Source organism: Talpa europaea (assembly GCF_964194135.1).
Source record: "Talpa europaea genome assembly, contig: HAP1_SCAFFOLD_60, whole genome shotgun sequence".
Lineage (NCBI taxonomy): Eukaryota > Metazoa > Chordata > Mammalia > Eulipotyphla > Talpidae > Talpa > Talpa europaea.
In genome coordinates this window covers 60,869-88,257 of record NW_028168043.1, presented here as the reverse complement: position 1 = coordinate 88,257, position 27,389 = coordinate 60,869, and the positions used below count along the sequence as shown (strand labels likewise).

The window sequence follows — 27,389 nt, the reverse complement described above, 5'->3', positions numbered from 1 at the left end:
CGGCGCAGGCATTGGCTTCCCTTGGGGAAAGGTCCAGAAGCCGCCGGCGCACCCACTAGCGTGCTCCGTGTTACGCGAGCTGCCGTTTTCCTTAGCGGTTCACACCCTTCACATGCCGCCAGCGGAGTCAGGCTTCACGTCCGCGCCATGTTCTGGGTGAACTTTCAGTTACTTTAAGCTTTTGCTATTTGATTGGAGCTTTTTTGTTTTATTAAGTACACTTTTGTGATGAAGCTAGCGACTGTTAAAGAGCCAAGACACTCCCTTTGCAGGTGAACAAGGTGCAGTCTAAAGTAAGAAGCTGACACGCACGCTTGCTTTTCAGGAGGCCTGAGTCATCGAAAAGAAGGACAAAGGGTCCTCAGACACGGTGCCACGTCCCACGCGGCCTCCCGGCCCCTACAGCCCCTCCGCCAGGGTGCCCGCGGCCGCCTGCACCGTGAAGGCTGCCACGGCGATGTGCCTCTTCACCTCCCTCCAGGCTGCGCGGGGGTCGGCCTTGCGCTCGATGTCAAACAGGGCGTCGTAGATGCCGGGAAAGGACTCCCCGGCGTACTTGTTGTGGCTGCTGGGCGCAGAGATGACGTGCCTGCAGGGAGGACAGAGCGGTCAGCGCGTCCTGCTCCCGGCCCGCCCCTCTCACCCCGCCCTCTGCGTCGCCTCCCGCGGTCACCTCTATTACTCTCAAGCCCTGACCAGGCCACGGCCGAGACACCCGCGCCCTGGCGGTGCCCAGCAGGGAGAGCTGGCGGTGTCCAGTGGCCAAGGTGCGGTGGCGGCGCCAGTTCACGCCGCACGTTCGGAATGGGGCCGCCGCGGGGCCGGAGACACGGCCGTCTGTGAGCTGCCTTTGCTGGAGCAGTCACGCGCGAACAGGCAGTGACGGAAGAAGCCGAGTCCCCAAACTTCTCCAAAGGCCAAGTGTGGCCGTGTCGGGCCCGCACAAGGACATGCTCACTTTCTGACCCAGGAGGAAAATGAATGTTGCGTTGATTCCCCGCCTCGTGACAGCTCGAGGCTTGAACTGCTCCCTCCGCAGTGCGTGGAGTTCTGCCTTAAAAGCAGACGTGCTTTTTTAGACGCTTATCAGAATGAGCCAGAGCGGCTTTAGCCTGCCCGGCCAGCGCGCGGAGCACCAGGGGGCCCCAGCCAGCCGCATGCGCCAAGAGACGGCCGTGTTGCCTTTTGGGTTCCCGGAGCGCCTCGCGGCTCAAGGCCCACGCGTGGTGACTACGCGGGGCTCGCTCACAGTCCGTCGCCTCAGAGTCCATTCTCGCGGGGAGTCTCAGCAAGCCCTCAGGTGGGCCTTGAAGTTGCAGCTTCAGTCCAGAAGCTCTCCCTGGAGGCATCTACAGCTTCTAGTTTTTATTAATCCACCGTGACTTTGATGTATCTTATTAAGTCGACACAAGCAAATGAGCTCCCAGTCAAGGGGGCAAAACAGCGTGTCAGAAGCCGCGCCCCGGGGAACTTGGTTCTCCAGGATGGGCCCACGTGGGGAACGCGGCCCGTGTGCGCTCGAGCTCTGGGCCTCGCAGGCCCACGCGAGCCGCCTCGGTGAGAACTGACAGGGGGGGCTCCCGGGGCGACGCGACAGTGAGGCAGGCGGGCGGGGAGGGACTTGCCAACATGCGCGGTGCTGAGGCGGAGCGAGCCGAGGGCCACGGGGTCGCACCAGCCGGTGTGGGCGGAGCTGGGGCCACTCCCCGAGGATGTGGCGCGGGCTGGCCAGCGGCTCAGATCGTCCACACTGGGGACAGGACCGCCGAGACGCCTGGGGGAGGCTGCATGAGGCCACATCACCGCCCACGTTGGGTTGCAGCTTCTGAACCAACGCTCTGGTGAGCTGGAAGGAAAAACTTCTGATGACAAGAGATTTGGGAAAAAACCCAAAACCCAAACCCACAAAAGCCAACTGTCGGGCCAGCCACCGGTACTGTCCACCGCTGGCCTCTGGCCGCCTCTGGCACATGGTCAGTAACCGCCGGCCTGATCACCATGCCGCCGCCGCTCACATCACTGCCCGCGTCACACAGGTGCTGGTCATCTCGGGCCACAGGCGCCCGGGCAGTGTCTGAGGGCGCCACCGTCAGCAACTCAGACTCGCGCATCATGACGTGCTTCCTGGCTCCGGCCGCCCCTCGCTGTGTCCGCCATGAGTCCACTACTGCTGGTGCTGGCAGGGTCAGGCGCTGGCTGCGCGTCAGTCCTGTGCGGGGTCTCAGGCCCCATGCACGGGGGTCTCCGTGCTGTGCTGTGCCGGGAGCAGTGGGGCGCGGGCGCCCACTTCTGGCTGTGGGGGCTTTCAGGGTCTCTGTCCTGTGTCGGGTGGGCCCACCCCGCCCCGCCCCGCCCCCCCCCGCCCTGCCCTCTGTGGACGGGGTCGAGGACTGTCCCTGCTCACCCCACGCTGTCGGCATCTGTTGCAAAAGGGGTTTTGCTCCGTGGAACGCGCCCCTGTGTCTGCTGGGGTGACCACGTAGCCTTTCCCTCCGTTTCGTTAGCGAGCGATGCTGCTGGGTCGTGCGCTGGGCCACCCTTGCTCCGGGGCGAGCCCCACGTAGTCACCACGCGTGGGCCTTGAGCCGCGTTCCTGACTCTGGTTCGCCGTTACTTTGCCGAGAACCTCCGCATCTCTCCGCAAGACGCCTGTCTGCGGCTCTCTCGTGGCCTCTCTGGTTTCGCCAGGGCCGGTCCCGACCGGCCCTCTCAGCGCCGGAAGTGCCCAGGAGGACTGGCGTCCAGTTTTCTGCACGTGTCTGGGGGTCTGTTCTAGTCCTTGAGTCTCGTGGGGGACGTGTTTTGATTTTGGGACGCGGTCGTGCTTGAGCGCTGGCTGCTGTGCCGCAGGCCCTGCTGTGGAGCGTGGCGGGAGCGCGCGGTGTCTCTGCATGTGCCGCTGCGAGCTGTCCCCGCGCGGGTCCCTTTGCTGCATCCCGCAATGGGGCGCGTTTTTCTGTTTCCACTTGACTTTTCATTTCCCTTTTGATTTCCTCTGCCCCAGCAGCGGTCAGTTCGCACCTCGCAGGCCTCGTCCTTCCCGGGGACGGCTTTGGCCTTGCCTCTGTGAAGACTGGGCTGTGGCTCCCGTCTGCTCCGTCCCGGGGGCCGCCCCGTTGTGACGGTCTCTGGCACCTCCCGGGCCGCTCATGCCCGACGCGCAGCCGGTGCCAACATGAGCCCCAGGGCCCGGCCCGGCGAGACGGCATCTCCCTGCCGTGGCGGCCCCGTCCCACTGCCTGTAACCGCGCTCCTGTCTCAGCGCAGCTGGACCGAGGTCGCCCCATGGGTGCGGCTGCGCCTGCAGCTCCTGCGGCAACTGCTGCCGGGCACCGCCCTCCCTGCGGCCTGCCGGCCTCGGCTCCAGCCCGCCATGGCAGCGTCTGCCCCTCTTGGCTTCTTGGTCCACCCAGTCACCGCATTTGGTGGGCGGGTTCAGCCCCTCACGTCCAGGGCAGCGCGTGATAAGGACAGGACGGGCGCTGCCTCTGCGGGGCAGGAGATGCTCTCCGGGCCTCTGGCTTCGCCTCAGAGAGCAGCCGCCCCTCAGTGGTCACGCCCGGGGTCAGGCTGCCCGCGGCGCCCCGTCTCCTTGCCAGGAGGTGCTGCTCAGGCCAGGCCAGCCCGGCCTTTCCTGGCGTTGCCGGCCTCGCCGTCACCCCTCCCACCGTCCTCCCTGCCCGCTGCAGGAGCACCGGGTCACCCCACCCCCCTGCCCTGGGAGCCGGGGAGGCCGAGCAGAGTCGCTGCCGCTAATACCCGCCGCTGAGCCAGGAAACAAGGGCCTGGCTCTGTGCCGGCCTCCCCCAGCCTGACGGCCTGGGCGGGTTCCCTCCTACCCTCTCCCGTCCCCCGGCGCCCCACACAGGTCCGCGGGGACAGCACCCGCTCCTGGAGGGAGAGCGGCCTCGCCCGGGGGACACGCAGGCGCGGGGCAGGGACCAGGCAGGTCGAGTGGGGGGACGCGGCAGAAATGCCGCCCCAGGGTGGAGGCCCACGAGGACATGGCGCGGGAGGCGGCTGCCAGGAAGCGCCCATGGAGAGCAAGGCTCCGGGGACAGGAGGCCCCAGGACTGCCGCGGGCGAGGAGTGGGGGGGGCAGTGACCCCCGAGCCCGCCATGGAGCCACGCGGGCCCAGGGGCGCCGGCACGGGGAGCACGGTGGCCAGCGAGACCGTCCGCGCGGCTGGGACGGGAGAGGGAGCGTGGCAGGCACAGGCAGGAAGAGGGGGTTTCCGGGAGCACGGCTGCCGTCCCCCCAAACCTGGACGTCCTTTGGGGGCAGGTGCAGGCCCAGCAGACTGGGGAAGCAGCACAGGGTGGGGGACAGTTACAATATAGGTCTGTAGGAAGAAAATCTGGCCGTTTTTGTAGACGGAGGGACCTCGATCTGCGCACGTGCAGTGAGCCCCCCCGCTGGCCCGTCCACTGGCCCATCCGGGGCCCCTCCACTGGCCCCCTCGCCGGCCCCTCCGCCGGCCCCTCCGCCGGCCCCCTGCTGGCCCCTCCGCTGGCCCGTCCGGGACCCCCACCCATCGGCCCCTCTGCCGGCCCCACCCAGGGCCTCCCCAAGAGCTCGTAGTGAGGTCAGCCGGTGCCGGAGGCCCCTTTTGGGTGAGCTCTCGGCCGCGCAGACGGGGCCGCACGGGGCTCCGGCGTGAGGTGCCTTGTGTGCGCTCACCTGTAGAAGCGCCGCCCGGGCAGGCCCAGGGGGTCGACGAACGCCCTCTCCAGGAGCATGAGCTGGTCGTTCGCGGCCCGCAGCGCCAGGGGGCTGAGAGACGGACAGTCACTCGCGGAGTCGGGTGCCACGTGAGGCGAGGCCCGCGCCCGCGTTCGCGGCCTGTGGAGACGCCCTCGGGGAGCGGATTTGTGGATTTCCGAGAGCCCAGACCGGTCAGACATCTGAGACAGCCTCCGCCCCCCCCTCCCGACGGGGCCTGGGCGTTCCCCGGGAGCCGGCAGCGCTGCCGGGTGGGGCGGGAGCCCCTTGCGCTCCGGAGTGGGCCGGCTCTCTCGGTGGAGCTGCTCAAGTCCTCCAGCTCTGCTACAACCCAGGGGCAGGGCCCCTCCAAATGACACGTGGAGCTTTCCGCCACTGTGGGCGTGGGGGGGCAGTTTGTGCTTGTTAACGTCCTGCTTTGTGTGAGGTGTGAGTTATCACCCCAAAACAGGCAAGACGCCAAATGAAATGCAAAAAAAGCATCAACGAAAACAAGTCTCTAGACTGGCCACGGGAGCCCTGAGAGCGGGGGAGGGGGGAGGGGGTGAGAAATGGCCGCTGCCCGTCACCCCGCAGAGCCGTGAAGCCCCAGCCGGGCAGAGCCCCGACCCTGCAGACCCCGGGACGGGTCTTCGTGGCCCTCGTCCTGGGCGGGCTTTCGGCCCACAGCGCGGTTTGGGAACCAGGCCGCGTTCAAGGCGGTGGGGGCTGCACGCGTGAGACTCACTTATCGAGATCCACCTGCAGGAGTCTCCGGTGAAACTCGGAAGCAGCCTCTGAGAAGTTGCTCACGGCAGAAAACAAGGAATCTTTTAAAAATAGAAAAATGGAGGCGAGATCAGTAAGTGCTGCCCCTTGTGGGGACCCCCCCAGCGCAGGCGCGCTCAGGAAGCTGACACCAGGGCTGAGGAGCTTCCCACGGCCGCCCCGTGACCGCAGGGGAGAGCCCGCGGCGGGGAGCCCCCGGCCGCGCACGCTGTAGGCCGGCGGGAGGGGCAGGGGCCCGGGAGCGAGCGGTCGGCGCCCTCTCACCGAAGGACACCCCGTGCGCGGCCAGCTGCGGGGCGTGCCTCCGGGCCAGGCTGTAGATGCTGGTCGCGTAGCCCCTCAGCGCCGCCGCGTAGTCGCGCGCGTCGAAAGGGATGACCGCGGAGTCGGCCAGCTCGTAGACCAGGGCCCCGCGCAGCTGGGCCACGGCGAGCTGCTTCCTAAACGTGGGGTCGTAAAACTGCTCCACCAGCTCGAACGTCTCGTAGGCTGTGTGGTAGACCGGGTAGCTGCTGTAGGTGTCTGTTTTCTGGAAACACACGGAGGGAGGGCTGAGCGGACCATCCCCGTGGGCGCAGGCGGGCTGGCAGGAAGGATGCCGACGCCTGGCGCCCGAGGGTGTCGCCGTGAAGGGGGGAGGGCTGAGCTCTAAGGCAGCAGACCCCGCCAGCTGTGCTCGGAGGCCAGTGTCGCCACCCCCCGCTTACAGCCCCTGAGCGCCTCCCTAGAAATACCGCTTTTTGGGGACTCCCCACACTGCTTGCGGTGACTAAAATCTGGGTGCGCTCCGGGCCGCGTGGGACCGCACGGACGGCCAGCCGACGGGGTGCGGGCGGGGGAAGCTGTGTCTGCGGCTGCCCCCCTGCATCCCCAGGAGGCCCCGAGAGACAGCGCGGCAGCAGGCCACAGCGCTTGGGCGGGCGAGGGCTCCCGACTCCTGCCTTCAGCCTTTCTTTGTTCGCTGCTTCCCAGAGCCTGGAGCCAGGCAGGGGTTCCGGCTGCTCACAGGAGGGAAGGGAGCCGACTGGGAGAGCGGCGTGCCCGGCACCAGGCGGGGCGGCCGTCGGCAGGCTGTCCTGGGGGCGAGCGAGCGCGGGGTACACCTGCGAGACGGCGGGGCTTACTGATGTGACTGCACCTGGTTTAGGGCACCTGGGTGGATTCAGCCCGTGCTGACACGTCATAACCGGTCACTGGATTTGCTGTATGCCCCACCCAAGAGCCGGGGTCAGCTGCAAGCAGAGCTCCTCAGCCGGGCGCTCCCCGGATGGGGCGGTCTCCACGGGCCCAAGAGCCTTTCCAGGCGACATCGCAAAGGGCACGGTGAGGGCCGCCCGTCATCCCGCCAGCCGCCCGGCCATACATGGTCAGCTGCCATGTCTTCCCCTGCCCTGGCAGCGGGAGCCCAGAAGAAGGCCCAGCTCTCTCCTCGCCTACCCGAGGAGAGAGGACATCCCTGCGCCTGCAGCTCTTGCCAGGCCACGCCCCGCCCTGGTGCCGGCTGCTGACAGAGTGGGCACTGCGTGTCCAGCCCAGCACAGCCACTTACCCTGTTCTTGGTGTAGCGGGCCCTGCCCGACGCGATTCCGAGTCTCTGAAAATAAGTCTCAAAGTCACTGCCGGACCCAAGCTTGTTGATCCTGGTGCAGCAGACGAGCCGTGCACGGAGAGAAAAGAGAGAGTGAGGCCAAGTCAGACGTCTGCGCTGTGCCCCCGCCCCCGGGACCGGAGGCTGAGGCTGGACGCCACATGGCAGCCCCATGCCCCTGTGTCCACTGACCCAGAGCTGGCCTGGCAGCCATGCCTGTCCCTGTCCCGGTGTTTGTGTAGAGGAAGTGCCTCGAATGTGGCGAGGGCTGCATGCGTCTCATTTCAGAAATAAACCTGCCACATGTTTATTCGCAGGTGGTTGAACCACTTTATTCACATGCCGAGTTGTGGCATAGGAAGCCCAGGGGGCAGGCCAGGCGGAGAGGCAGGACAGAAGGGGCCCGTGTCCAGCGCGGAGCTGTCCACTCGCAGGACACAGGGCACGTTTTTGAGACCAAGACCCTGAGTGTTTGCAGAATCTTTCTAGTCTAGCGCTTTCTCTGGAAGAGCATGTGTAACTTTTTAATTAGAAACATTTAAGCCACCGCAGCACGTACTGGGGAGAGAGGTGTGCCACAGGCCACCACCCGCTGGCGCGAGCGTCCCAGCAAGAGGCACACATGTTGTGAGTCAGGAGGACATGACCCAGACAGGACCCAGCCCAGGGGTCCCAGCCCCTTGTCAAGCCCAGAAGCAAGAATCCATCCTTTATTTCTTTGCCTCTCCGGTTACCTGCTAGTGCGTCTCACACACCTGAATGCAGTCTTACGCAGAAACGGAAAATAATGCTGAACAACAAGGCCAAATAACTGACTAAGAGTTGGCAAGACCAGAGCTCTCTGCCGCGAGGGGAGGCTCCTCACCGCTCTGGCAGGTCAGAAAGGCCACACAGGGGGCCTGGGCAGGAAACGCATCTGCCAGTAGCTCACCTGGGGACACGTCCATCTTCTGGCGACGGGTCCTTTTCCAGCCAGCTTTCATAGAGTGACCTGCTCTCAAAGCCGTCGTCGGGGCTGGAAATCTGAAAGACATTGAATGCTGGGCGGGGGCCAAGGCTCCGCTGCCCCCACAGCCTCGCCCTCCTGGTGGTGTCTGCCTGCTGGAGACTCTGCCCGAACCCCGACGAGATTTCCTTTCATTTGGATTTTAAACAAGCATAATGGCTTGGGTGTTGGGAAGCTGAGACCTCTTTTAGTGGGCGTCGTTGAAGGAAAGCTGTGGATACGATGTGTGCTTCGGTGCGCTGCTCTGTCCAAGTCCACCGAGAGCCCTCAAGGCCGCAGGTGTAAGAAGCTGAGCCTGACCCTGTGAGTCCTGGGTCTGTGGCGCAGGCACTAGTGTTTCACATGTTCTAGTCGTATTTAAACACAGCTGGCATTTGATCAGTTCAAAAAAATCTATATAAACTCAGATTTCAGTCTGGGTATTTTGACAGCTTCTGCGTGTGTAAATACAGGTTTTACTATCCTCGTTAAAAAAGTATGCTAATTGGGCCTCCCTAGTGGCGTAAGGAGTTAAGACGCAACCTATGAAGCTGTCTGCAGCCTCTGCAGCATGAGTGCGATCCCCTGCCAGGGAGCTACCCACATGGCTCAGCAGACCTCTCCTGTCTCCCCGCTGCTCCCCTCAGCCGTGTGTTTCAGTGGATCCACCTGTTGTGCTCCCCACTCTGTCTCTGGTGAATCCTCCCACCACCCACACCTCTTGCCTGTACCCCAGTTCTTGATGCATAAATAAATCTTTTTAAAAAAAGTATAATAATTAACTCCTCTCTCCTGAGACTCAGAAAAGCAGGCCATGTGGTAGAAAATTGTGGATTGTGTGGAATATTTCGTCTACTTAAAAAAATTGCTAAAATAATTATCAATACGAATGTCCAGGACAGTCCAGCCCACTGCCTTCGTGGCTGGCGTGCACGCGTCCAGCTTGTTTGTGCAGATAAGCTCCGTCTGTCACTGTCTTTTTTTTTTAAGAGGCATGTTTTATTTATTTATTTGTTTGTTCTGTTTATACATGCACTGGGCACAGTCAGAAGCGCGGGAGGGTGAGAGAATTCACCAGAGCCAGAGCGGGGAGCAGAGCAGGCAGAAGGACCCAAGTACACTGCTGAGGGGAGCAGCAGGCGGCAGGAGAGGTCTGCGCGCCATGTGGGACCCTCCTCTGGTGGCCGGGGAGCAGCCGGGGATCGAACCGGCGCCGCAGAGGCCGCGGGCAGCTTCGCAACCCAGCGCTCAACCGCTGCGCCACCGGGGAGGCCCATCATCTGTCACTGTCTTGAAAGTAAGCTCCATTAACTAGGAAAACAAGCAGCGTTCACTTATCCACTGACCAGAAACATTCAGGCAGTTCACGTCATACCTCCTTTGTCAGCTTGTATACCAGCTGGTGGAGAAGGGGCGTGCAGTCCACTCTGAGCGTGTAATTGCCTAAAAAAGAACACATGTCACTGCCTCATCCCGTGAGTGAGGGCCCAACCCATTCTGATGTTAACTGCGCAGAGCTGAGGTACTGGGAGGTGGGGGCCGGAGGGGAGAGACCTGTGGACTGGAGGCGGAGGAGGGTGCACTGCCCCCAGGTCATCATGGCTGGAGGCCAATGTCACCGCAGTTAAGAAAGTGCAACTTTTAAAGACTTAGAGCAAGACGTCATGGATCAGATGAAGGCAGCTGGTCCGGGGAATGAGACATGGGGTGGTGGCGGCTGTTGGAGCAAGAGGCCCCAGAGCACACTGGGCGAGGGGCGAGGCCTGGCCATGGGCAGTGCCCGTCATCCTGGAGGGGCTGGCCCAGGGCAGCAGCATGGGTGCTTGGCCGGGGGTGACCCAGCTACAGTGCCCACCTGGCTCGTTCGTAGCCAGCTGTGTGTCTGGACGTCAGCCCCGGGTGCCCACCAGTGGGCTGAGGATGCTGGGCTGGGCCCGCTCGGTGGGCGCCCAGACGGGTGTCATGGCCAGGCCCTGGCCTCGGCCCACCGTGGCTGTTCCCACGATGGAGTCGAGGCCCAGGCGGCAGACAGCAAGTGCCAAACAGGCAGAAGGTAGACGGGCTCGCACGTATGGTGACCCTCACTTGCCCCAGGCAGCCCCTGCAGGGATACCCGACCTCGGCTCCAGCCCGGGGTCCCTCTCTGCTAAACTGGAAGGTGAAAGCATCAGGGAGACAATCGGGAGGGCAGCCCCAGAGAGCCGGCCTGGCCACGGCTGACAGTGTTGGGAGAGGCCCACCTTCTATGGAGGAGTCTGAGTTGATGTAGGCGACGCTTCTCGCCTGCAGTGCCTTCGCGTTCTCCTGCGTTGGGAACAGAGTGGGTAATTGATTCGCAGTCACGAGCAGCCGACACATAAGCACAGTAAGAAACCAGTGGGAAAGCGGCAGGCACAAGCCTTTCTGAGTGGAATCCCTATGCCTCCGCCAAGTTTCTGGGATGGCCGCGATAACCGGCTGGCGGCAGTGTTAATGTGATGCCAACAGGAAAGACTCTATGGTGCTTCACTGCAGTGTGCAGCACTAGCAGGCCCGGGAGGCCTCTTCTCCACGTGGGCTCGGTCCCTGTGGGGACCATGGCGGGCGAGGCCCCTCCTGTCTCTGGGGACCCTTGCAGGCGATGAAGGTGGAGTCTCAGATCAGCCTCCCAAGTCAGCTGACCATTTTAAAAGTGAAATACAGTGTTTATTTTTTAAAAGAGAAGATCTGGAGAAAAAGAAAGAAGAGGACAGAGACTGAACAAGAAGGAGAGAAAGGCTGTCAGGACAAAGACTGGTCTCGCGCGCCGCGTCCCCCCCGCCCCCTCCAGACAGACTCAAGGAAGACAGGCTAACTGGTCACCTGGCCGGGACTGCCCAGACCCTGGCTCTCCACCCGCGCCGGTACTTGGTGTTGCCAGTCTCTGTAATGTGGGCTGATGCGCTGGGACGAGGGGCATCTCGCTGCGTTTTGACTTGCATCCCCTGGAAACTAGTGCTGCCGAGGGTTTTTCCCTATACTTGGCCATTTGCCATTCTTCTTTGGAGAAGTTTCTTTTTAGTTCTTCTGCCCACTTTCTGACTGGGCTATTTGCGTTGTTTTGCTGAGCTGTGTGAGCTCTTTGTAGATCTTCGATATCAGTCCCTTATCTGTCACATGGTGTGCAAATTCTTTCTCCCATTCCACGGGGTGTATCTAGTTAGCTTACTGTCTCTTCTGCTGGACAGAAGCTTTTTCATTCGATGTAGTCCCAGCTGTTTGTCATTTCCTTCATTTTCTTTGCTTCTGGGCACGAGTCCTCCAAGGCGTCTCTGAGATTCATGTCATGGAGTGTCCTGCCTGTGTCCTCGTCTGTGTGTTACGGTGTCAGGTCTTACAGTCCTGTCTTCTAGCGTTGTGAGTTGACTTCTGTATGTGGTGAGAGACAGTGGTCTAGTTCCATTCTTTTGCATTCTGCAGTCCAGTTTCCCCAGCACCATTTTTTTCAGACTGTCCTTGTTCCAGCGTATGTTCTCCACTCCTTTGTCATACGTTAGTTGACCAACATTACGTGTAGCTATATTTTTGGGTTTTCAATTCGATTCCATTGGTCTGTGTGTCTGTTTTTGTTCCAGTACCATGCTGTTTTGTTATTAGGGTTTTGCAGTATAGTTTGAAGTCTGGGAGTGTAATTCCTCCATTTTCCTGTTAGTCAGGAGTGATTTGGCTCTTTGAGGTTTTTTTTTCCTGATCCTATATGAATTTCAGCAGTATTTGTTGTATTTCTTTTGTCCCGACCCGCGGGATTCGGAGGCACGGAAAGAGAAGGGCTGAAGATTGAAATGAGGAGCTTGAGACGACTTGCCGCTAGCGGTTGCTTCTTTATTTTTCCTTTACCTTCTCTTACTTTTACATGTTTTTCTTTTCTCCGTCTTTCTACCTTCCCTGGCCTTCTCCCTGCTCCTCTCGCAGTAACCTCTCTCAGTATCCTCTCTCGAAGTCTCTCTCTCGAAGTCTCTATGCAGTATCCTTTCCGCAGTCTCCTTCTCGAAGTCTCCTCGCCTTATCCTCTACGCAGTCTCTTCTCCTTGTCCTCTACGCAGTCTCTTCTACTCTCTCCCGTGGTTCCCTTCTTATACCCTCGTAGCTCCTCCCATCGTACCTCCCAGCCCCGCGTGATTTACAGGAAAACCCAGTGGTTTCTCAGAAGGCGAAACGGTAAATCGAAACTTAACTTATCGCATGCATGCGCAACACGGCGCATGCTCCAGGCGGCTCCGGACATCTTTGAGGAATGCCATTGAGATTTTTATTGGAATTGCATCCTGTAAATTGCTTTTGTAGTTTTCCTTGTATAGGTCTTTCACCTCCTTTGCTAGGCTCATTCTCAGGTATTTAATTTGTTTGGGTACAATTGCAAATGGGATGGTTTTCTTAATTTCTTCCTCTTTATACCGATTGTATACAGGTAGGCCACTGATTTTTGTGTGTTCATATTGTAACCTCCTACTTCACTGAACTGGTTTATTGTTTTAATTAGTCTCAGAGGAAAGCATTTTAAAAGCTAAACACAATGAGCCTCCCCTAGTGGCGCAGCGGTTGAGCGCTGGGCTGCGAAGCTGCCCGCAGCCTCTGCAGCGCCTGTTCGATCCCTGGCCGCCAGCGATGGTCCCACATGGTGCCACAGGCCTCTCCTGCCGCGCCCACTGCCCCCCTCAGCAGTGTACTTCGTCAGTCTGCCTGTTCTGTTCTGCTCCCCACTCTGGCTCTGGTGAATTCTCTCACCCCCCCCCCCCCCCCCGCACTTCTGACTGTACCCAGTGCTTGTGTAAATAAATAAATTAATCTTTGAAAAAAAAAAAACTAGACACAATGACAAGACATGGATGCCCTGCTTTGAAGCAGTTCTGTGAAATCTGAACTTAAGGGTATGGTACAGGGAGAGTGACTGTGTCCTGCACCTGCATTGTGCATTAGCGCTGTGGACAGAGAGGCTCGGGGACGATGCAGGAAGGGCCTGGCAGGGACACGTGGCGGAAGAGCGCTTAGAGCCAGTAACCTGTGACAATCTCCGAAGAAAATGATAAATCACAAAATCATAAAGTAAGTCAATTTACTAAACTAGATTCGCAGTTCACAAAATTAACATCTTATGCCTAGTGATGCAGACTTACGTGTGTGAAGGATAAAACATACCTGTGAAATTTAACCAAGTGTACAGTCATCTTACTAGAACAGCTTAAGTTTTCCTGGACGAAATGCAAGGACATCTCAGAAACTTGAAAATTAGACACATTCATTCACTTGTCAGAAGTGTCTTGCTAGTTAGGGTTATTTTCTAACCACGCAGAGTTTACTTATTTTTCACAAAACAAATAGAAACTAAAATATTTTGAAAGCAATGAATAAATCTGCTTGTAGCCCTGGAACAAAGAGGTTTTTCTGTTTGCCAAACTGATGTGAAAGTGAAAACAAGCCGTTTTAAAAATTCTCTTGCACGTTTCTCCACATTGAATCCACATTAGGGACTGTTAGGGTCTGTCTGGAGCCCCCTGAGATGCCTCTCCCTGGTGGCCAGGAAAGGGCACGCTCTGTCTTCCTTACCTCAGCCCATTCTGTGGAACCCAGAAGTCCAAATTCTTCTGCATCCCAGCTGGCGAAGATGAGCGTTCTCCTCGGCCTCCAGCCTGGAATCATGTGGAGCCAGGTTAGGGGCAGTCCTCTAAAGGCACAAGTCGCCCCTTTCTGTGATCACCTACAGGAGACCACACTCACCTCTGCTCATCAGTTTCCCAAAACTCCGCACAATCTCCTGCAGGGCCGCAGCCCCACTGGTCGGGTCGATTGCGCCGAACACCCAGGAGTCCCGATGGCCTCCCAGGATGACGTACCTGTCTGGAAGGGACACATACACTGGGGGCGCGGTAGGAACACCTGCGGTTTGTGCCTAAGTCGAACTCCCTCCTGAGTTTTCTTCATCGGGGAAATCAACACTATAGTTTTTTTCAGAGTTGTACAGTTTTCCAGATTTGGTTATTTCACATCTGCCTGAATAAGACTGATAGCTGACAAAGGTCTATCTACTCTGAATCTCAATTCTTGTAAAGAAAGGTTTAAAAAAAGGACTGACTCACCAGGTTCCACAGCTCCTCTGATAGTTCCGATGACATTGTAAATTCTTGTGATTTTATTGGTATTGTGAACATGCATTCTAACCTTCCTGGAATTTCAAAGGAAGTAGATTACTTCAGAGTGTTATGTGTAAGTTGTCTTTCATATTTTATTACGAAAAATCTCAGAAGCACAGGAAGCCAACAGGATGATGACTCCATAGCCGTCAGCCTCCTGGATCCTGTGTCTGGCACCACCAGCCACTGCCGGCCACGGGTGAGACCCTTCGCTCCCACCCGCTGAGTGCACACCTGGTCATCAGATCTTAAAACTGGAGCCGCTCTCCTGCATCCTGCCTCCCCCTCATAATTGCTGGGATTTTAAAATCCAAAACATTTCCTTTCAAAATGTCTTGGGCGGCCTAAAGACTTTCGCTATGCCCTCAGCCCCAAAGAAGGATGGTGGCTGTGGCCATCCGGGGTGGGCAAGTGTGTGGCCAGCTCATCTCTGCGGCTGCCTCGCATCCTTGGTTAGGCAGCGCTGCTGGGCACCGGGCCAGCACGGGGGAGTTGGTAACTTGGCCCCTGCTCGCCTCTTGTCCTCCCGGAGGAAGCCTGCTGCTTGGCGTGTGTAGCATGTTGAGAGCTGCCCACCTGCCGGTGAACGGGGAAGATGTTAACCTATAGTGCAAATGCGGTCATTTTTGAGACCGTGAAATGTCCTAAATGTATTTCCTAAGTGAGAGAAGATCAGTTTTTGGCTGTGGAAAGTGAGGAAAAAACAAGTAGCGTGCCCCTGACGCAGGAGTCGCCTCGGCCTTTCCCCACCAAATGCGCAGACCGTGCGTGACGAGAATTACCTGAAAGAAGCCTCCCCTGAGAAGCCCGGCCCGATGTTGTAGGCCACATCCAGGCGCCCCTTCCAGCTCGTGTCCGGCGGGGCCGCGCCCCCCATGTGGCTGCCAAAGAGAGGAAGGAGAGGGCACTGAGCCTCCTCCGAGGCCGCGCGGCTCTCCCACGTGATGGGGGTTTGTCATCGATCGTTTCGGCGGAGCACCAGGTCCTGTCCAGGTGCCTGTCCTACGGGCCTCCACTCTGGCGGCCACAGAGGTGAGAAAGTGACACTTAATGTGGCCGCGATATGTGCCCAGGGGGAGGGGAGCGGGCAAGGCCGAGGCACGCGAGGAGAGTCAGCCAGGAATTCTGCAGACGGGAAATACGTGTCAGAAGAGATCTGGTTAGAGAAGCTGCTGGTCACCTAAGAGACTCAAAACACGACTGTGTCGATCCATCTGGTGACGAGGAACGGGTCTGTGAGGACTCCGGCCGCTCACTGCAAAGAGGCACACAGCAGCCAAGTGCGCACCTGTCCCCGACGTGTCACAGACACGGTCTGCACGCCCGCCCCTCAGGGAACTGACTTCTCTCCTCATTTGCAGACAAGGAAGCTAAGTCGGAGGAGAACCGCAGCAGAAAGGCTGGCTGTCTGGCTGGTTGAAGGCAGCCCGTTTAGCGATCGGGGGGCAGTATGTTTTCAAAGTGCAGGAACATGCAAGCACCCCATGGATGTCAAGAAACCCAATGGCCTGAAATATCAGTATTTTTATCTCTGGACATAGTTTTGCTTTTGAGATTTTTCCATCTGTAGCAAAGAGTTTTTTTTTTTTTTAAGAGTTATTTACTTAATGCTTACAAGAACCAGGGTGCAGGCCAGAGGTGCGGGGCGGGGGGTAAGAGGATCCATCAGAGATAGAGCAGGGAGCAGAACAGGCAGACTGACTGAAATCCACTGCTGAGAGGGGCAGCGGGGGAGGCAGGACAGGTCTGCTGCGCCATGCGGGTCAGCTCTCTGGCTGGGGATCGGACTCGTGCTGCGGGGGCTGCGGACAGCCTCATAGGTTGCGTCTTAACCCTCCGCCACCAGGGAGGCCCATAAAGAGTCATGTTTTATGTCTGAGTTACTGAAGCAACTGCTCTTCTTGAATAAAACGGCTGCTCTTATTCTTGCTTCAGGTACTATTTTCATACAAGCCTTGACTTAACATATTTAGGTTACATTAGCGTGTGTATGTGTGTATGTGTTTTACATTTTTTTTTTTAAGATTTATTTATTTATTTATACAAGCACTGGGTACAGTCAGAAGCGCGGGAGGGTGAGAGAATTCGCCAGAGCCAGAGCGGGGAGCAGAGCGGCAGAAGGACCAAAGGACACTGCTGAGGGGAGCAGCGGGCGGCAGGAGAGGTCTGCGCGCCATGCGGGACCCTCCTCCGGTGGCCGGGGAGCAGCCGGGGATTGAACCAGCGTTGCAGAGGCTGCGGGCAGCTTCACAACCCAGCGCTCAGCCGCTGCGCCCTCGGGGAGGCCCCTGTTTTACATTTTAAAAGGACATGTTTATTTGGGAGAGGAGCAAAACAGGCCTGCTTATTCAGAAGCGACAGCAGAGCTGATGTGTATTCGTTTTAGTTGGAAAATGACATATTAGTGCAAAATCTCTTATATCCATTAAAAACTATACCGTAATAGTATTTCTGCATCATGATACCCGATGGGATGTACCGGGATTTGGGGGATCCCCACTCCTTCTTCTGCATCAAGTCTGAAGGCATACTCTGCAAAAATCACATGAAAACAAGACAACTGGTGAAAAGGACTTGATTTTATTACTATTCCATATTTGCCAAGTATTTGAAATGATACTAAAAATACATCAAGTGTCCCCAAAGCCAATGGTTGTTCTACGAGGGCCTGATTCAGCAGTAAGACATGAAATCATTCAGGTTTTAATGGAACATGTTGGTTACTGAGATTTTCAAGTTGGTTTTGCCACCTCGCTCAGTTCTCTTGGTTAATTTTATAAGGTTTCCTCAAGGATATGTGTGATTCTTGCAGAAGTTACCAGATGTCTGGAAAATGTATCCAGGATTTTTGAAACAAGAAGCCAGTGAAGAAGTCAGGGGAGGCCGGGCGCTCGGGGGACCCTGATGGAGGCCTGTTCAGCAGCCACACAGCCTGCCTGGAAGGGGGGGCGAAGGCGGCCCAGGACCTCCCTGGGACTTCCGCTCTCAGCCCAGAATTTAGGAAAACAAGGAAATTTGCAAACAAACAACACCGGCTTCCAGTTACAGAAACTAGGAAAAAGAGTTAATGAGTAAAAAAAAAAAATAGTAAAAGAGCCCACAACATGGGTCAGAGCAGGAATGTAAGAGACGGGAAACACACTATTAACGAAACCCAACCCAGGCTACTTGAGGTCAGTAAAACTGACACATCACTAGCAAGACCGAGCCTAAGGAGCCGCGAAGTGGCCAGGGCCAGCAGCAAGAAGAGAACGTCGCCCCCCTGCTTGCGGCCCCCAAGAAAGAAAAACGACTCTGAGCAGCTCCGTGTCCGCAAATCCGACAGCTCAGATGAAATAGACAAGATTCTTGAAAGACACAAGCTACCAAACGGCAGGACAGACAGCGTGCCTGAGCGGCCGTCCGCAAGCGAGGAGCTTGAGCATGCAGCAGAGACTTTCCATGCAAACGGGACTGCAGGCCCAGGCGGATTTTCCGGCAGGCAGGCGCGGCAGGCAGGGCTGCGAGGACCAGGTCCATGGGAGAAGATGCCACGAGGACAGCCTTCCTGGCGGCAGGAATGGGCTCACGGTGACAGACAAGGATTCTCGGAATGTCAACACAAGTCCGCAATGCACTGATGACGGGTCAAAGGGGGTATGTGGTGACCAGGGTCTGGTCTGCCCAGGAGGCAGGTTGGTCAGTCAGCGTGACCTGAGAGCAGCAGTCATGGTGCAGGCACATGGCGGCGCAGCAGAGCCCCTGGAGGACAGCTCCTGGTGCCGCACCCGGTGCTGACCCCCCATCCAGGAGGGGCGTGGACGTCCGCGGACCGACAAGAGAGTCCAAGAAAACCTGTAGCTAATGTCCTACTGAACAGAGAAAAGCTGTGTTTTCTCTCTTGGGGCAGGAACAAGCCAGCAGTCTCCTCTCACGGCCGTTTTCAGCATGCATCGGAAGCGTCAGCCGATGGTGAGGCAAGAAAGAACTTGAAAGAGACAAAGCTGAGTCTGCACACGGCTGACCTGCTCGGAGAGCCCTGACACGACCCACGGAGACCCCACCAGCTGGCGACCCCTGGCTGCAGGGCCCAAGGCCGACGCGCCGACTGTGGCGCTGGGGAGTGAAGCTGGGCCGGCGTGAGCGTGTGCGGCGCCGGGTGAGCTGGAGACGGCTCCCCGGGTGTGGGGAAGCCACAGGTGCTGGGAAGCCTTTTGGGGTACCTTGACAGCTGGGGAGGCCCCCGGCACTCGTTCCTGCACCCCAAGATTTAACATGTTTTAAGATGTCAGTTTTCTCCAAGCTGGTCTATAAGCCACCCTGTGGAAACAAGGGGCTTCTTTCACCACTGATTCCAAACGCCGCGCGGAAGCATCTGGACTAGCGCTACGGACTCTGAAGAGGAAAAAGGCAGCGCAGGCTGGAGGGTGTGCGGCCCCGCTGGAATAAAGTTCAAAGGTGGCTGTGGCTGGTGCCTGCGGCCGGCCTCTGGGCGTAGGGCCCCCCTCAAAGCAGTTGGGATTCTTAGAAAGCCAGGCACCCCCTGGGCCTGTTTCCTGCGAACCGGTTTCTGTGTTTGCCCGAGAGAGAGAAGCCCACGAACACTTTCCTGAAACCCTGCACGGCAGCCTTCGAGTGGTAGCTGCTGGGACAGAGGCAGCGCGGGCGTCTGGCTGTCCAGCGCCAAGTGGGCAGCAGACCCAGGGCCCGCCTGCAGGAAGCCGCTCAGTGGGGAGGGGCTGGCGCGGGGGCCAGGATGGGGCGGCGACACTCTGGGTGACGGCAGAGGCGACAGCGTGTGTCCCGTGTCGCTCCCAGGGGAAGCCTCGGTGTCGTCACAAGATGCGTGCGGCCGAGAGCAGGACATGCCGAGCCCGGGCGGCGCTGGGCCAGGACCCCCTCCTGGCGTCCCAGGCACGACGCGGAGGGGCCGGGCCGTGTCGCGCGTCCTGCAGGATGGGGCGTGGGCTGGGGTACCTTTGGCTGGGTAGCCCGGGGTGAGCGGGTCCCCCGCGCCATCCAGGTTCAACACGTTGCCTCTCTGGACAGCGGTCCCAGGCAGGCTCCACCCTTCGGGGTACGGCTGCACCCCAGGCGCAGAGTAGTCGGCCGGGTCTGAGAACAAGATGACTCCTGAGGCCCCCGCCGCTGCGGCGTTCCTGACCTGAGGGGAGAGCGGGGGGAGCAGGGGATGCTGGCTGGCCTGGGGTGCCCGGGTGCGAAGCAGACTGGGAGGGGGTGCCGTGCGGAGCCCTTGGGGCAGGGTGGGGCACCGGCTGATGGAGAATTGTGGGTGCCTTGGGGGGAGGAGGGGGTGGTGACGGCATCTGTGGAGCTGTCAGCCTGCACCCCTAAAACCTGCCAACCAGTAAATGCAATTTCCAGGGGTCTCAGGCAGCAAAAGGCAACTTTCTCCAGGACAACACAGGGCAGACTAGGGTTAGGGTTAGGGTTAGGGTTAGGCGGGGCGGCCCGGGGCACAGGCACCTTGTTTCCTCTGAAGACCTTCCCGTATCTGGCGAGGACGATCCTCCCGGCGCAGCTGATGCCCATCTCCCTCTCCAGCCGCAGGAAGTCCTCGGTGCGCCCGTAGTTCACGTACACGAGGTCCCCCTGTGGGCGATAGCTGCGTCAGGCCTGGACCCCGGCCAGACCAGCGCCCAGCTCGGGCCTGAGCCGGTGCGGGCGGGCTCTGTGCGGCTGGCGGGGGCACTCGTAGCCCTGCGAAGCTAAAAAGGGGCAGCGTGTAAGACAGCCTGGGCCGGCCCGAGTGGCAGGAGCTGCCGAGGAGAACGGGAATAAAATAACGGCCACACCCCAGCTGCTCAGTTTCCACCCTTGGCCTTGGCCTCGTGGTGAGTCGGTGAACTCCGCCCCATGAATCCGCAGCAGGACCGGTGCAGGGTCCCTGCCCCAGGATCACAGGCAGGGGACCAGCCGTCGCAGGGCGCGGTGCAGGCACGTCCAGGACTCCCCCGGGCACCCATGCTGGGGCGTGCGTGGCCCACCCACTGCCTTGGCCTGCCTACCACGCAGGTTTATAAAACAGGCAGCTGTGAGGGGCTGAGTGTCTTCACCTCTGGCGTGCCCTGGGCTGAGAAGGCGTTATATGGCGGGACGATATTTGTGACGTTCTCATAGCCGCCTGGTGCTGCCTCGAGGCCTGAGGTCTTGAAAATCTAACAAGAAACATACGAAGTTGGACAGGAACATTCCAGATTGCTGTTGAAGAATAACGCATTTTGCCCCCAACTATCCACTTAAAGTTATGCTTCCTGAAAACAGGGCCTACCTTGCACAGGCCACCCTCCCAGACAGCGGCGAGAGAGAGCTCTGTCCTGTCTTCAAAGCAGCAGCTTCTAGAAGTGCCTGGCCCTCTGGCAGCTGGGTGCTCAGGAGCCAAGGGGGCTCCAGAGGCGGCACCCGCCCCTCCACCTCCCGCCACGCGTGGCCCCTTTGTCTGCCCCAAACGAGTCGCCCCAGCCCCTGCCTGCCGCCTCCAGCCCTGCCCGCGAGGCTGAAATGACTCAACATTTCACCCGGATGCTTATGATGGGCCCGTGGACGACTGAGCTCAACACGCCAAAGCCTGGACTTGTTGCACCCCGGGCCTGTGTCTGGTGCCCTCTGACCCCAGTGTCATCGGAGGCCCTTGCCCCCTCCCTCCAGGGAGCCACTGCCCCGTCCCGCCTGCTCCTTGATCCCAGCCTCCCCCTGCCCTGCCCCACGGGCTGTGCCACCTCTCGGCAGGACTCCGCACCCAGCCCCTCGCCTTGTCCAGCCTGACGTGCCCCCTGCCCGGGCTGTGAGCGCCGGCCACACCTGCGGGCTCAGGGCTGCCAGTGGCTCCTGCGGTCTGAGTGGGGCCTCAGCCCCTCGGACAGCACAGAAGCCTGAGGACACACTGTTGGGCGCTCTCCGCGGCCACTTTGCACCTGACTGTTAAATAGAGAAGAGCTTATTCTCCCGCTCACGGAGCCACTGTGTTTCCCAGCCTTTGCCGATACAATTTTCCTGCCCAGAAGTAAGCTTTTTGTTTGCTTTTTCGTGTCATCAGCTCCTGGGGACATTAATACTTTCAGGAAGGGTCTCTTGACTCCTGGGCTGCGCTGAGTGACCCTCCTGTGTGAAGAGCTGGCCCTGTCCCGTGCTCACCCCACTCACTTGCGGCATGTCCTGCACCTGCCTCACTTTACCTACGCAGAGGAGCCACATCCTCGGGTTCGCTCTGACTCACGACCTAGTGCCGTGGGGGCCAGCACTGGGCCCCGCGGCATCAGCCCACAGCCCATGGGCTCCTAAGCTCAGGAGCCCGCTGCGGCCTGGCAAGTGTCCATTTGGACTGTGCCCACGTCCCATTTCACAGAAAACGGTGGACACGTAAAAGCATGAACGGTGTCCGTGGTGCTCTGTCACCTCCAGCCCCTGTGCGTCCACGGCCGACACGTAGTTGGGGTTCGTCTCGTTGGGGTAAGACAGGAGAACGTCGTAATGAACCAGCTTGACCGCATCCAGTCCAAATTCCTCCCACTGGCTTTGGATTTTCTTGGCAAGCAGGAAGTTCTGTTCTGTTCCGGCCAGGTGAGGGAGCTTTGTAAACGAACTAGAATGAAAATGAGATAGAAGCTGGGTTACAGCCGCCGTCCGGACTCCAGGCCGAGTGCACACTCTCCTGCAGGCGTGGCGGTGCCGCGTCCACCCCAGGTGGAAGCTGCACTGGCGGGCGCAGGCCCGCGCCCCGGCCCGGAAGGCGCACTCTGCGGTGAGCAGGGAGTTGCATGATTAGGGGAAAGTGAGATGGAAGAGTAACAGCCTTCCTTGAGGTGGAAGAGTAACCCTGAACTTTTGCCTGGTTGTTCGCTTGTCTCTGTCTGTGTTTAACAGAAGAAAACTTTGTGTTTATTGTCGGGAATAACAACGTAGCGCATTATCAAACCAGAATCGCCAGAAGGGAATCACAGCCATGGGTAATGGGCCATTCAGGCCTCCTGGGCTGGAGAGAGTGGGGCAAGCGCTGCACAGCTTGGAGAAGCCAGACCAGCTCTATGGCATTAGCCCCTGTAGCTGATCCTTGCTCCCTCCTGCCTCCCGCCACCCGGCCTGTGGCCAGTCGACTCCGGCCCTTCCACGTTGTCCGAACCTCCTCCCGGCCTGCCGGTGCATTGAGCACCCCATGTACCTGCACACAGCTTTGCTTTCTGTGCCCGCAGGTGTCTCGGCTAGGAGGCCACACCCTCCACTGGCCCTCTCGCATATTTTTCTTTCTTTCAAAAATAACAGAACACTTGAAACGCCTACCAAAAGCCCCCACCTACTCCTCCTCCTAGGTGCTGGCAAGACTGAGGGCCACGCCTCTTTGGTCCCTAAAGTCTCGGGCTCTTCATTTAAGGCCCTTCACTCTGGGCGTCGTCCTTGGTGAGCAATACCTATGTCGAGGCGGGTGTGGAGGAAGGAACGGCCGACCCCAGCGAGGTGACAGGCTGCAATCCAGCTGCTCACACAGGACACCGCCCCTGCGCTCTTGCGCGCAGCCCCAGTGGAGATGAGACACAAGTGTCACGTCGGTCGAGTGTTTTCACTTGCTCCAGTTACACTTGTGGACACTTAAAGTGGAACTTCGTGACCCCTGCCCAACCACAGACACGTGGCGGGCTGTACCGCGGTCCCTCACTCCACGCATCTGCTTCCGTGGTCTAGCTGGAACCTCGGAAGGGAGAAGAGACGGAACACTGGCACCTCTCTGCGGAAGGTCAATTGTAATTGTAAAGAAAACAACAGGTTGACAGGAAGCGGAGGGAAGAAGAGACAGCACACAGCCCGTAAGAGCTGGAAAGGCCCGTTTACACCAAGGGAGGCGGACTGACGGGCCTGCCAGACACAGAAAAGGACATTCTCGAGATGAAGAGCAACATGACGCCATCACTGTGGGAACAACAAACAGGCCTCAACATACTTGGCAACAATTTCCAGTCAGCGGGAAAAACAGACAATTTCACAGCCCGGAGGAGACTGTTAACCGTCATCTTGGTAGAATCTGGTCACCCCGCAACTCAGAAACTAAAGAAATGCGAATCACGATGCCAGTCAGCTTCAGAAGCTGAATCATGCGACCATATCAGCTGATGCAGGAAAGCGGTTTGCTAGACTGTCCATTCCTAAGTTTAGAGCTGTGGCACCTTCGGCCCTCCTGGGGGAGAGGGCAGCTGCCGTGACTTCATGGCGAAACAGAATCCTTTCCCCTGAGGTGCCAAGAGGCGGGATGTTTGCTCTCCTCAGTCTTCCCCGGGACAGTGCCGGGGTTCTGTTCAGCACAAGTACACAAAATCATAAGAGACCCACAGTTTGGAAAGAGAAATAAAAACTCCCTGCTCAAAGATGCAGAGCCCTAACAAACGAAGAAATAACTTCTAGACCTAACGAGAGCTTAGACAGGCCACAAGATGCAAGACGGCGCGCAGAATCCAACAGTGTTTCCACGTATTAACAGCAAACATGAAAGCATGAAGTGACTCACAGTGGATTTATACTTGACCTAAAGACACGTCAAACTCGGACGGCCGCCTCGCACACGCCTCCTGAGAGCCTGGTGCCCCGGGGGCTCTTCGGTGGCCAAGCCTCGCTGCCACGTTCCCAGCAGGGACTCGCGGACAGCCACACTCATTGTGCGTGTTATAGGGAATAAGCGGAGCAATCGTTGAGAAGAGTACAGTGGTGGGAATCACCCCACACGCTGCTGAGGCTCCCTGTGGACCGCGAACGCTCGAGGCGGAGCAGGACATCGGGGGACTCAGCAGATCAGAGAGCCCAGAGGCGCGCACAGCTATGCCCGTGTTCTTAATAAAGGCGCAAAAGCAGTGAAATGAAAGGAGAAACGTGTCAGCGCATGCTGCTGAGCAACTACACAGCCAGAGGCAGAGAAAGCTTCTCCGCAGACGTGCACCCCGAGAGTAACTGGACGCGAGGCAGAGAGTAGAGTGTAGACGGTGAGGTCAGGACAGTGTAGGGAGGAGGCATGTGAGGCTGAGGAGCTCTTAACCTGAGCCCGAAGCGTGACCCCTGGCAGGGAGGACCAGTCCCTCAGGCCTGACTGAAATGGATGGCAGGTCACCCTGTCTGACAAGATGCCCATGGAGCCCAGGCCGCAGGGCGCAGGACGAGAACTGGCGTGGGGGGGCGCGGGTCACAGGCACCGCCAGCACCACCAGAGTCGGCCGCTGGACGGGGGGGACATGGGTGGCCAGGGAGGGCCAGCCGAGCCCCACCACTATCCAGCTGGAGTAATAAAGCCAGAGTGAAAACTGCTCAAAGCAAGGGCCGGGCGTGTCCGCGATGGCCCCGCTGGCGCTGCGGGAAGCGGGGAGAAGGTGGCCGTCAGGCCCCGCGGGACTCACCGGAGGAAGGACCTGATGCTCCCGGCGTCCATCCCCGAGACCAGCTTCCCGCGGACGCTCTGGTGCCGGCCCGGCGCCCGGGCTGCTCCCTCCAGCAGCTTCGCCATCCAGCCTGGGGGAGGGGTTGTCAAGGCCACCCCAGCCAGCCCGCCCGCCCCGCCCGCGCCCCAAGGCAGACCCGGTGCGCACTTACCCGCCAGGACCCCGGCCAGGAAGGCCGCCAGCACCGCCAAGCACAAGCCCAGGCACAGCCGGCCCCGGGCCCCGGCCATGGCGGTCTTGGCTGCCGCCTGCCGGCCCCGACCACCCTGCTGGGCGGGGACGCTGCAGAGAGGACGCGGCTGGTGAGCGCGCGGCCGCCAGGAAGGGGCAGGGACAGGCCGTGCTGGGCCCAGGCGGGGGAGGCTGGGAGGGCCAGGCTGACCGTCCTCCCCCGGGGGCGGGGGCGGGCCTGAGCCTCGCCCTCCCTGTGGGTGGCCCTGCCTCTGGCCTGCCTGGTCGCTCTGGGAAGTGTCTCCGGGGGCAGGGGCACCCCGTAAGCCTGAGCTCCTTGATATCAAAGCGGATGCAATGGGGCTGCTTGCCGGCCCCCATACTGGTGCCTACATTTGCATCAGTGAAATAATGGGAGGCAGCTCGGGCCTCTGCTCTGCTTGTAGGGCACAACCCCCAAGCCCCCCTCAGCTCAGAAGAGCGCGGGAGCCTCTACTCTCCCCTGACCGGGCTCCTGAAGTGCTTTGACAGGCGGGCGCAGGGACGGCTCTTGCTCCACTGAGGCAGCTCCTGGTGGCCCCTGAGGGGGCTGGGCCAGAAGACCGACATGCTGGCCAGCTTGGAAGATTCTGCCCTTCCCTTGCCTCCATTCTCCAGAGAAGGGAGCCCCCCCCCCCCCCCCGAGTTAATAGCTGGTCTGGCCTAGTGAGGAAGCCCCGGGAACCCCGGAAGTGCAGGGTTCTCGGGGCTTCCAGGCCAACAGATGCGTCGACACCCGAGGGTGATGCACCCCAGGGAGGAGTCCCCACCTCTGGGGACAGACACCCCTGCCCAGGCCCCTTCGTCCCTGAATCTCTTCATTTGAACTGGGAGTGTGTTTCCAGAGTCCCGAGAGCCCCTCTGGCAAAGTGACTGAGCTGAAAGGGGGTTGGACCCTCTGGCCTGTAGCCCGCGGGCAGGCGACATCCTGCACTTGCCCTGGCCCCTGAGCACAGGTGGGTGAGGAGAGCAGCGGTGGCAGGGGCGCCGAGCCGCAGGGCACCGTCTCCAGGCTGGTGTCTGGGCTGAGCCGCGTTGCCGGACATGCAGCTGGTGTCAGAGCTGGCCCCCCCCAGGGAGGCTGAGGTGTCTGTGAACTGGGGGTGTGGCTCAGGGAAGTCAGGCCCTGAAGATGGAAAGCCCATGTCTGTGAAGTTGTTCTTACTCTGATCTCGATAGCTAATTACAGTCTGATAAGAGAAATCAGTATATTAGCAGTTTTTAAGCTTGATTAATCTAAAAATCGTATTGTTTTAATACTTGAGAGGCTACACAGCACGCTACACACTGAAAACTTCTGGGGACACGGCCCTTGCCTTTGGGGAGCCTCTAGCACGACAAGAAGACCAATAAGGAGCACATAATCAAGGGCCAGGTGCTGTAAGGTGCGGTGATACCTTAGGTAGGAATGCTGCCGCCGCCGTAGCTGGTATCTGCCGCCTGCATCTTGCCAGTCCATGTGTGGGAAGCTCGGTTAGGTGGTTCGGCAAGACTCTGACCTTTCGTTAATACAGATATAGATACGTTATTCCAGCTTAGAAGGCTGTGATCACAGTTGATAGTTATTAGCAGCTAGAAAGATACTTGCATCTGCAAAGGTCATTTAAGAAAGGAACGTAGTTGATTTGGGCCAACTGCATTTTCTTCAAAACTAAAAAGTATGCTGGAAACTGCCAGCGTTGTGAAACCAGTTTCTCAGTGAAACTGTTGAACACATTTGGTTTGCTCGTTATTAGATGGATTTTGCATCACAAAATGCATCATCTTCTTCCTTCATAAAGCAGCTTGCTCCCACATGACCTTCCTCCTGCCTCCCAGGGTGGAGGGGGTGACCCTGCAAGGTCCCAAGCCCCAGCCTCCCTGAGGGCTGCAGCAAGGCCTGAAGCCAAGCGGCGTGTGTGCAACAAGTAAGTTCCTGGGTGACCGTGACAGCTGCGATTTACCAGAAGGGGTGCTGTTCGCTGTCACAAAGGTGGTGTTTGGTCTGGAGACGTCGTCGTCTTTCATGCGAGAGGCTCACCGGCGTGCTCGCGCCGCGGACGGCGATGTCATAAGGTGACATTACTGGAGAAGGGCGGGCAGGTCAAGTGCAGGGTCCGCTTTCTGAGCAGTTCTGGGTGGTTCGCGGCAAGATTCCACTTCCGGTGGATTACTTCTAGCGTTCTGGGTCCAGGAGCTGCCAAGAACCAGGTCCAGGAGGCATCACACTTGCTGACTTGAACCGTGTCACACAGCAGTAGTAATGAAAACTGTGGCTCTGGGACACAGACAGACAGACAGGCAGATGAGCTCAAGCAAACGGAAGGGAATCGAAAGCCCACAGATAAACCCACACAGACAGCTCATTTCTGGCAGAGGCGCTACGGCCAGACCATGGGAAAAAGCCAGCCTCTTAGATCAGTGGTTCTGGGAAACACGGATGGCCGCTTTCAAAAACAAACAAAAAACCCAGCAAGACAGGACCCATACTTAACTGCATGCACAAAAGTTAATTCAAAATGGATTAAAGGTTTGAATATAAGAACCAAAACCATAAAGTGCTTGAAAAAAATATGGG

General features: G+C 58.9%; 1 protein-coding gene across 1 annotated transcript; it reads right to left on the bottom strand.

The window, feature by feature from the left end:
- Nucleotides 1-399: 399 nt before the first annotated feature.
- On the bottom strand, nt 400-24,852 carry NAALAD2 (N-acetylated alpha-linked acidic dipeptidase 2; the record flags this gene model as incomplete). Its single annotated transcript, XM_084259702.1, has 19 exons — nt 400-589; nt 4,682-4,774; nt 5,451-5,532; nt 5,756-6,020; nt 7,041-7,131; nt 8,011-8,102; nt 9,440-9,507; nt 10,305-10,368; nt 13,627-13,709; nt 13,798-13,917; nt 14,157-14,242; nt 14,993-15,091; nt 16,649-16,742; nt 19,167-19,353; nt 19,677-19,802; nt 20,267-20,368; nt 21,606-21,792; nt 24,581-24,692; nt 24,774-24,852. The coding sequence occupies 19 exons, from the start codon at nt 24,850-24,852 to the stop codon at nt 400-402; spliced, it is 2,220 nt and encodes a 739-aa protein (XP_084115828.1).
- Between the last annotated feature and the right edge of the window lie 2,537 nt (nt 24,853-27,389).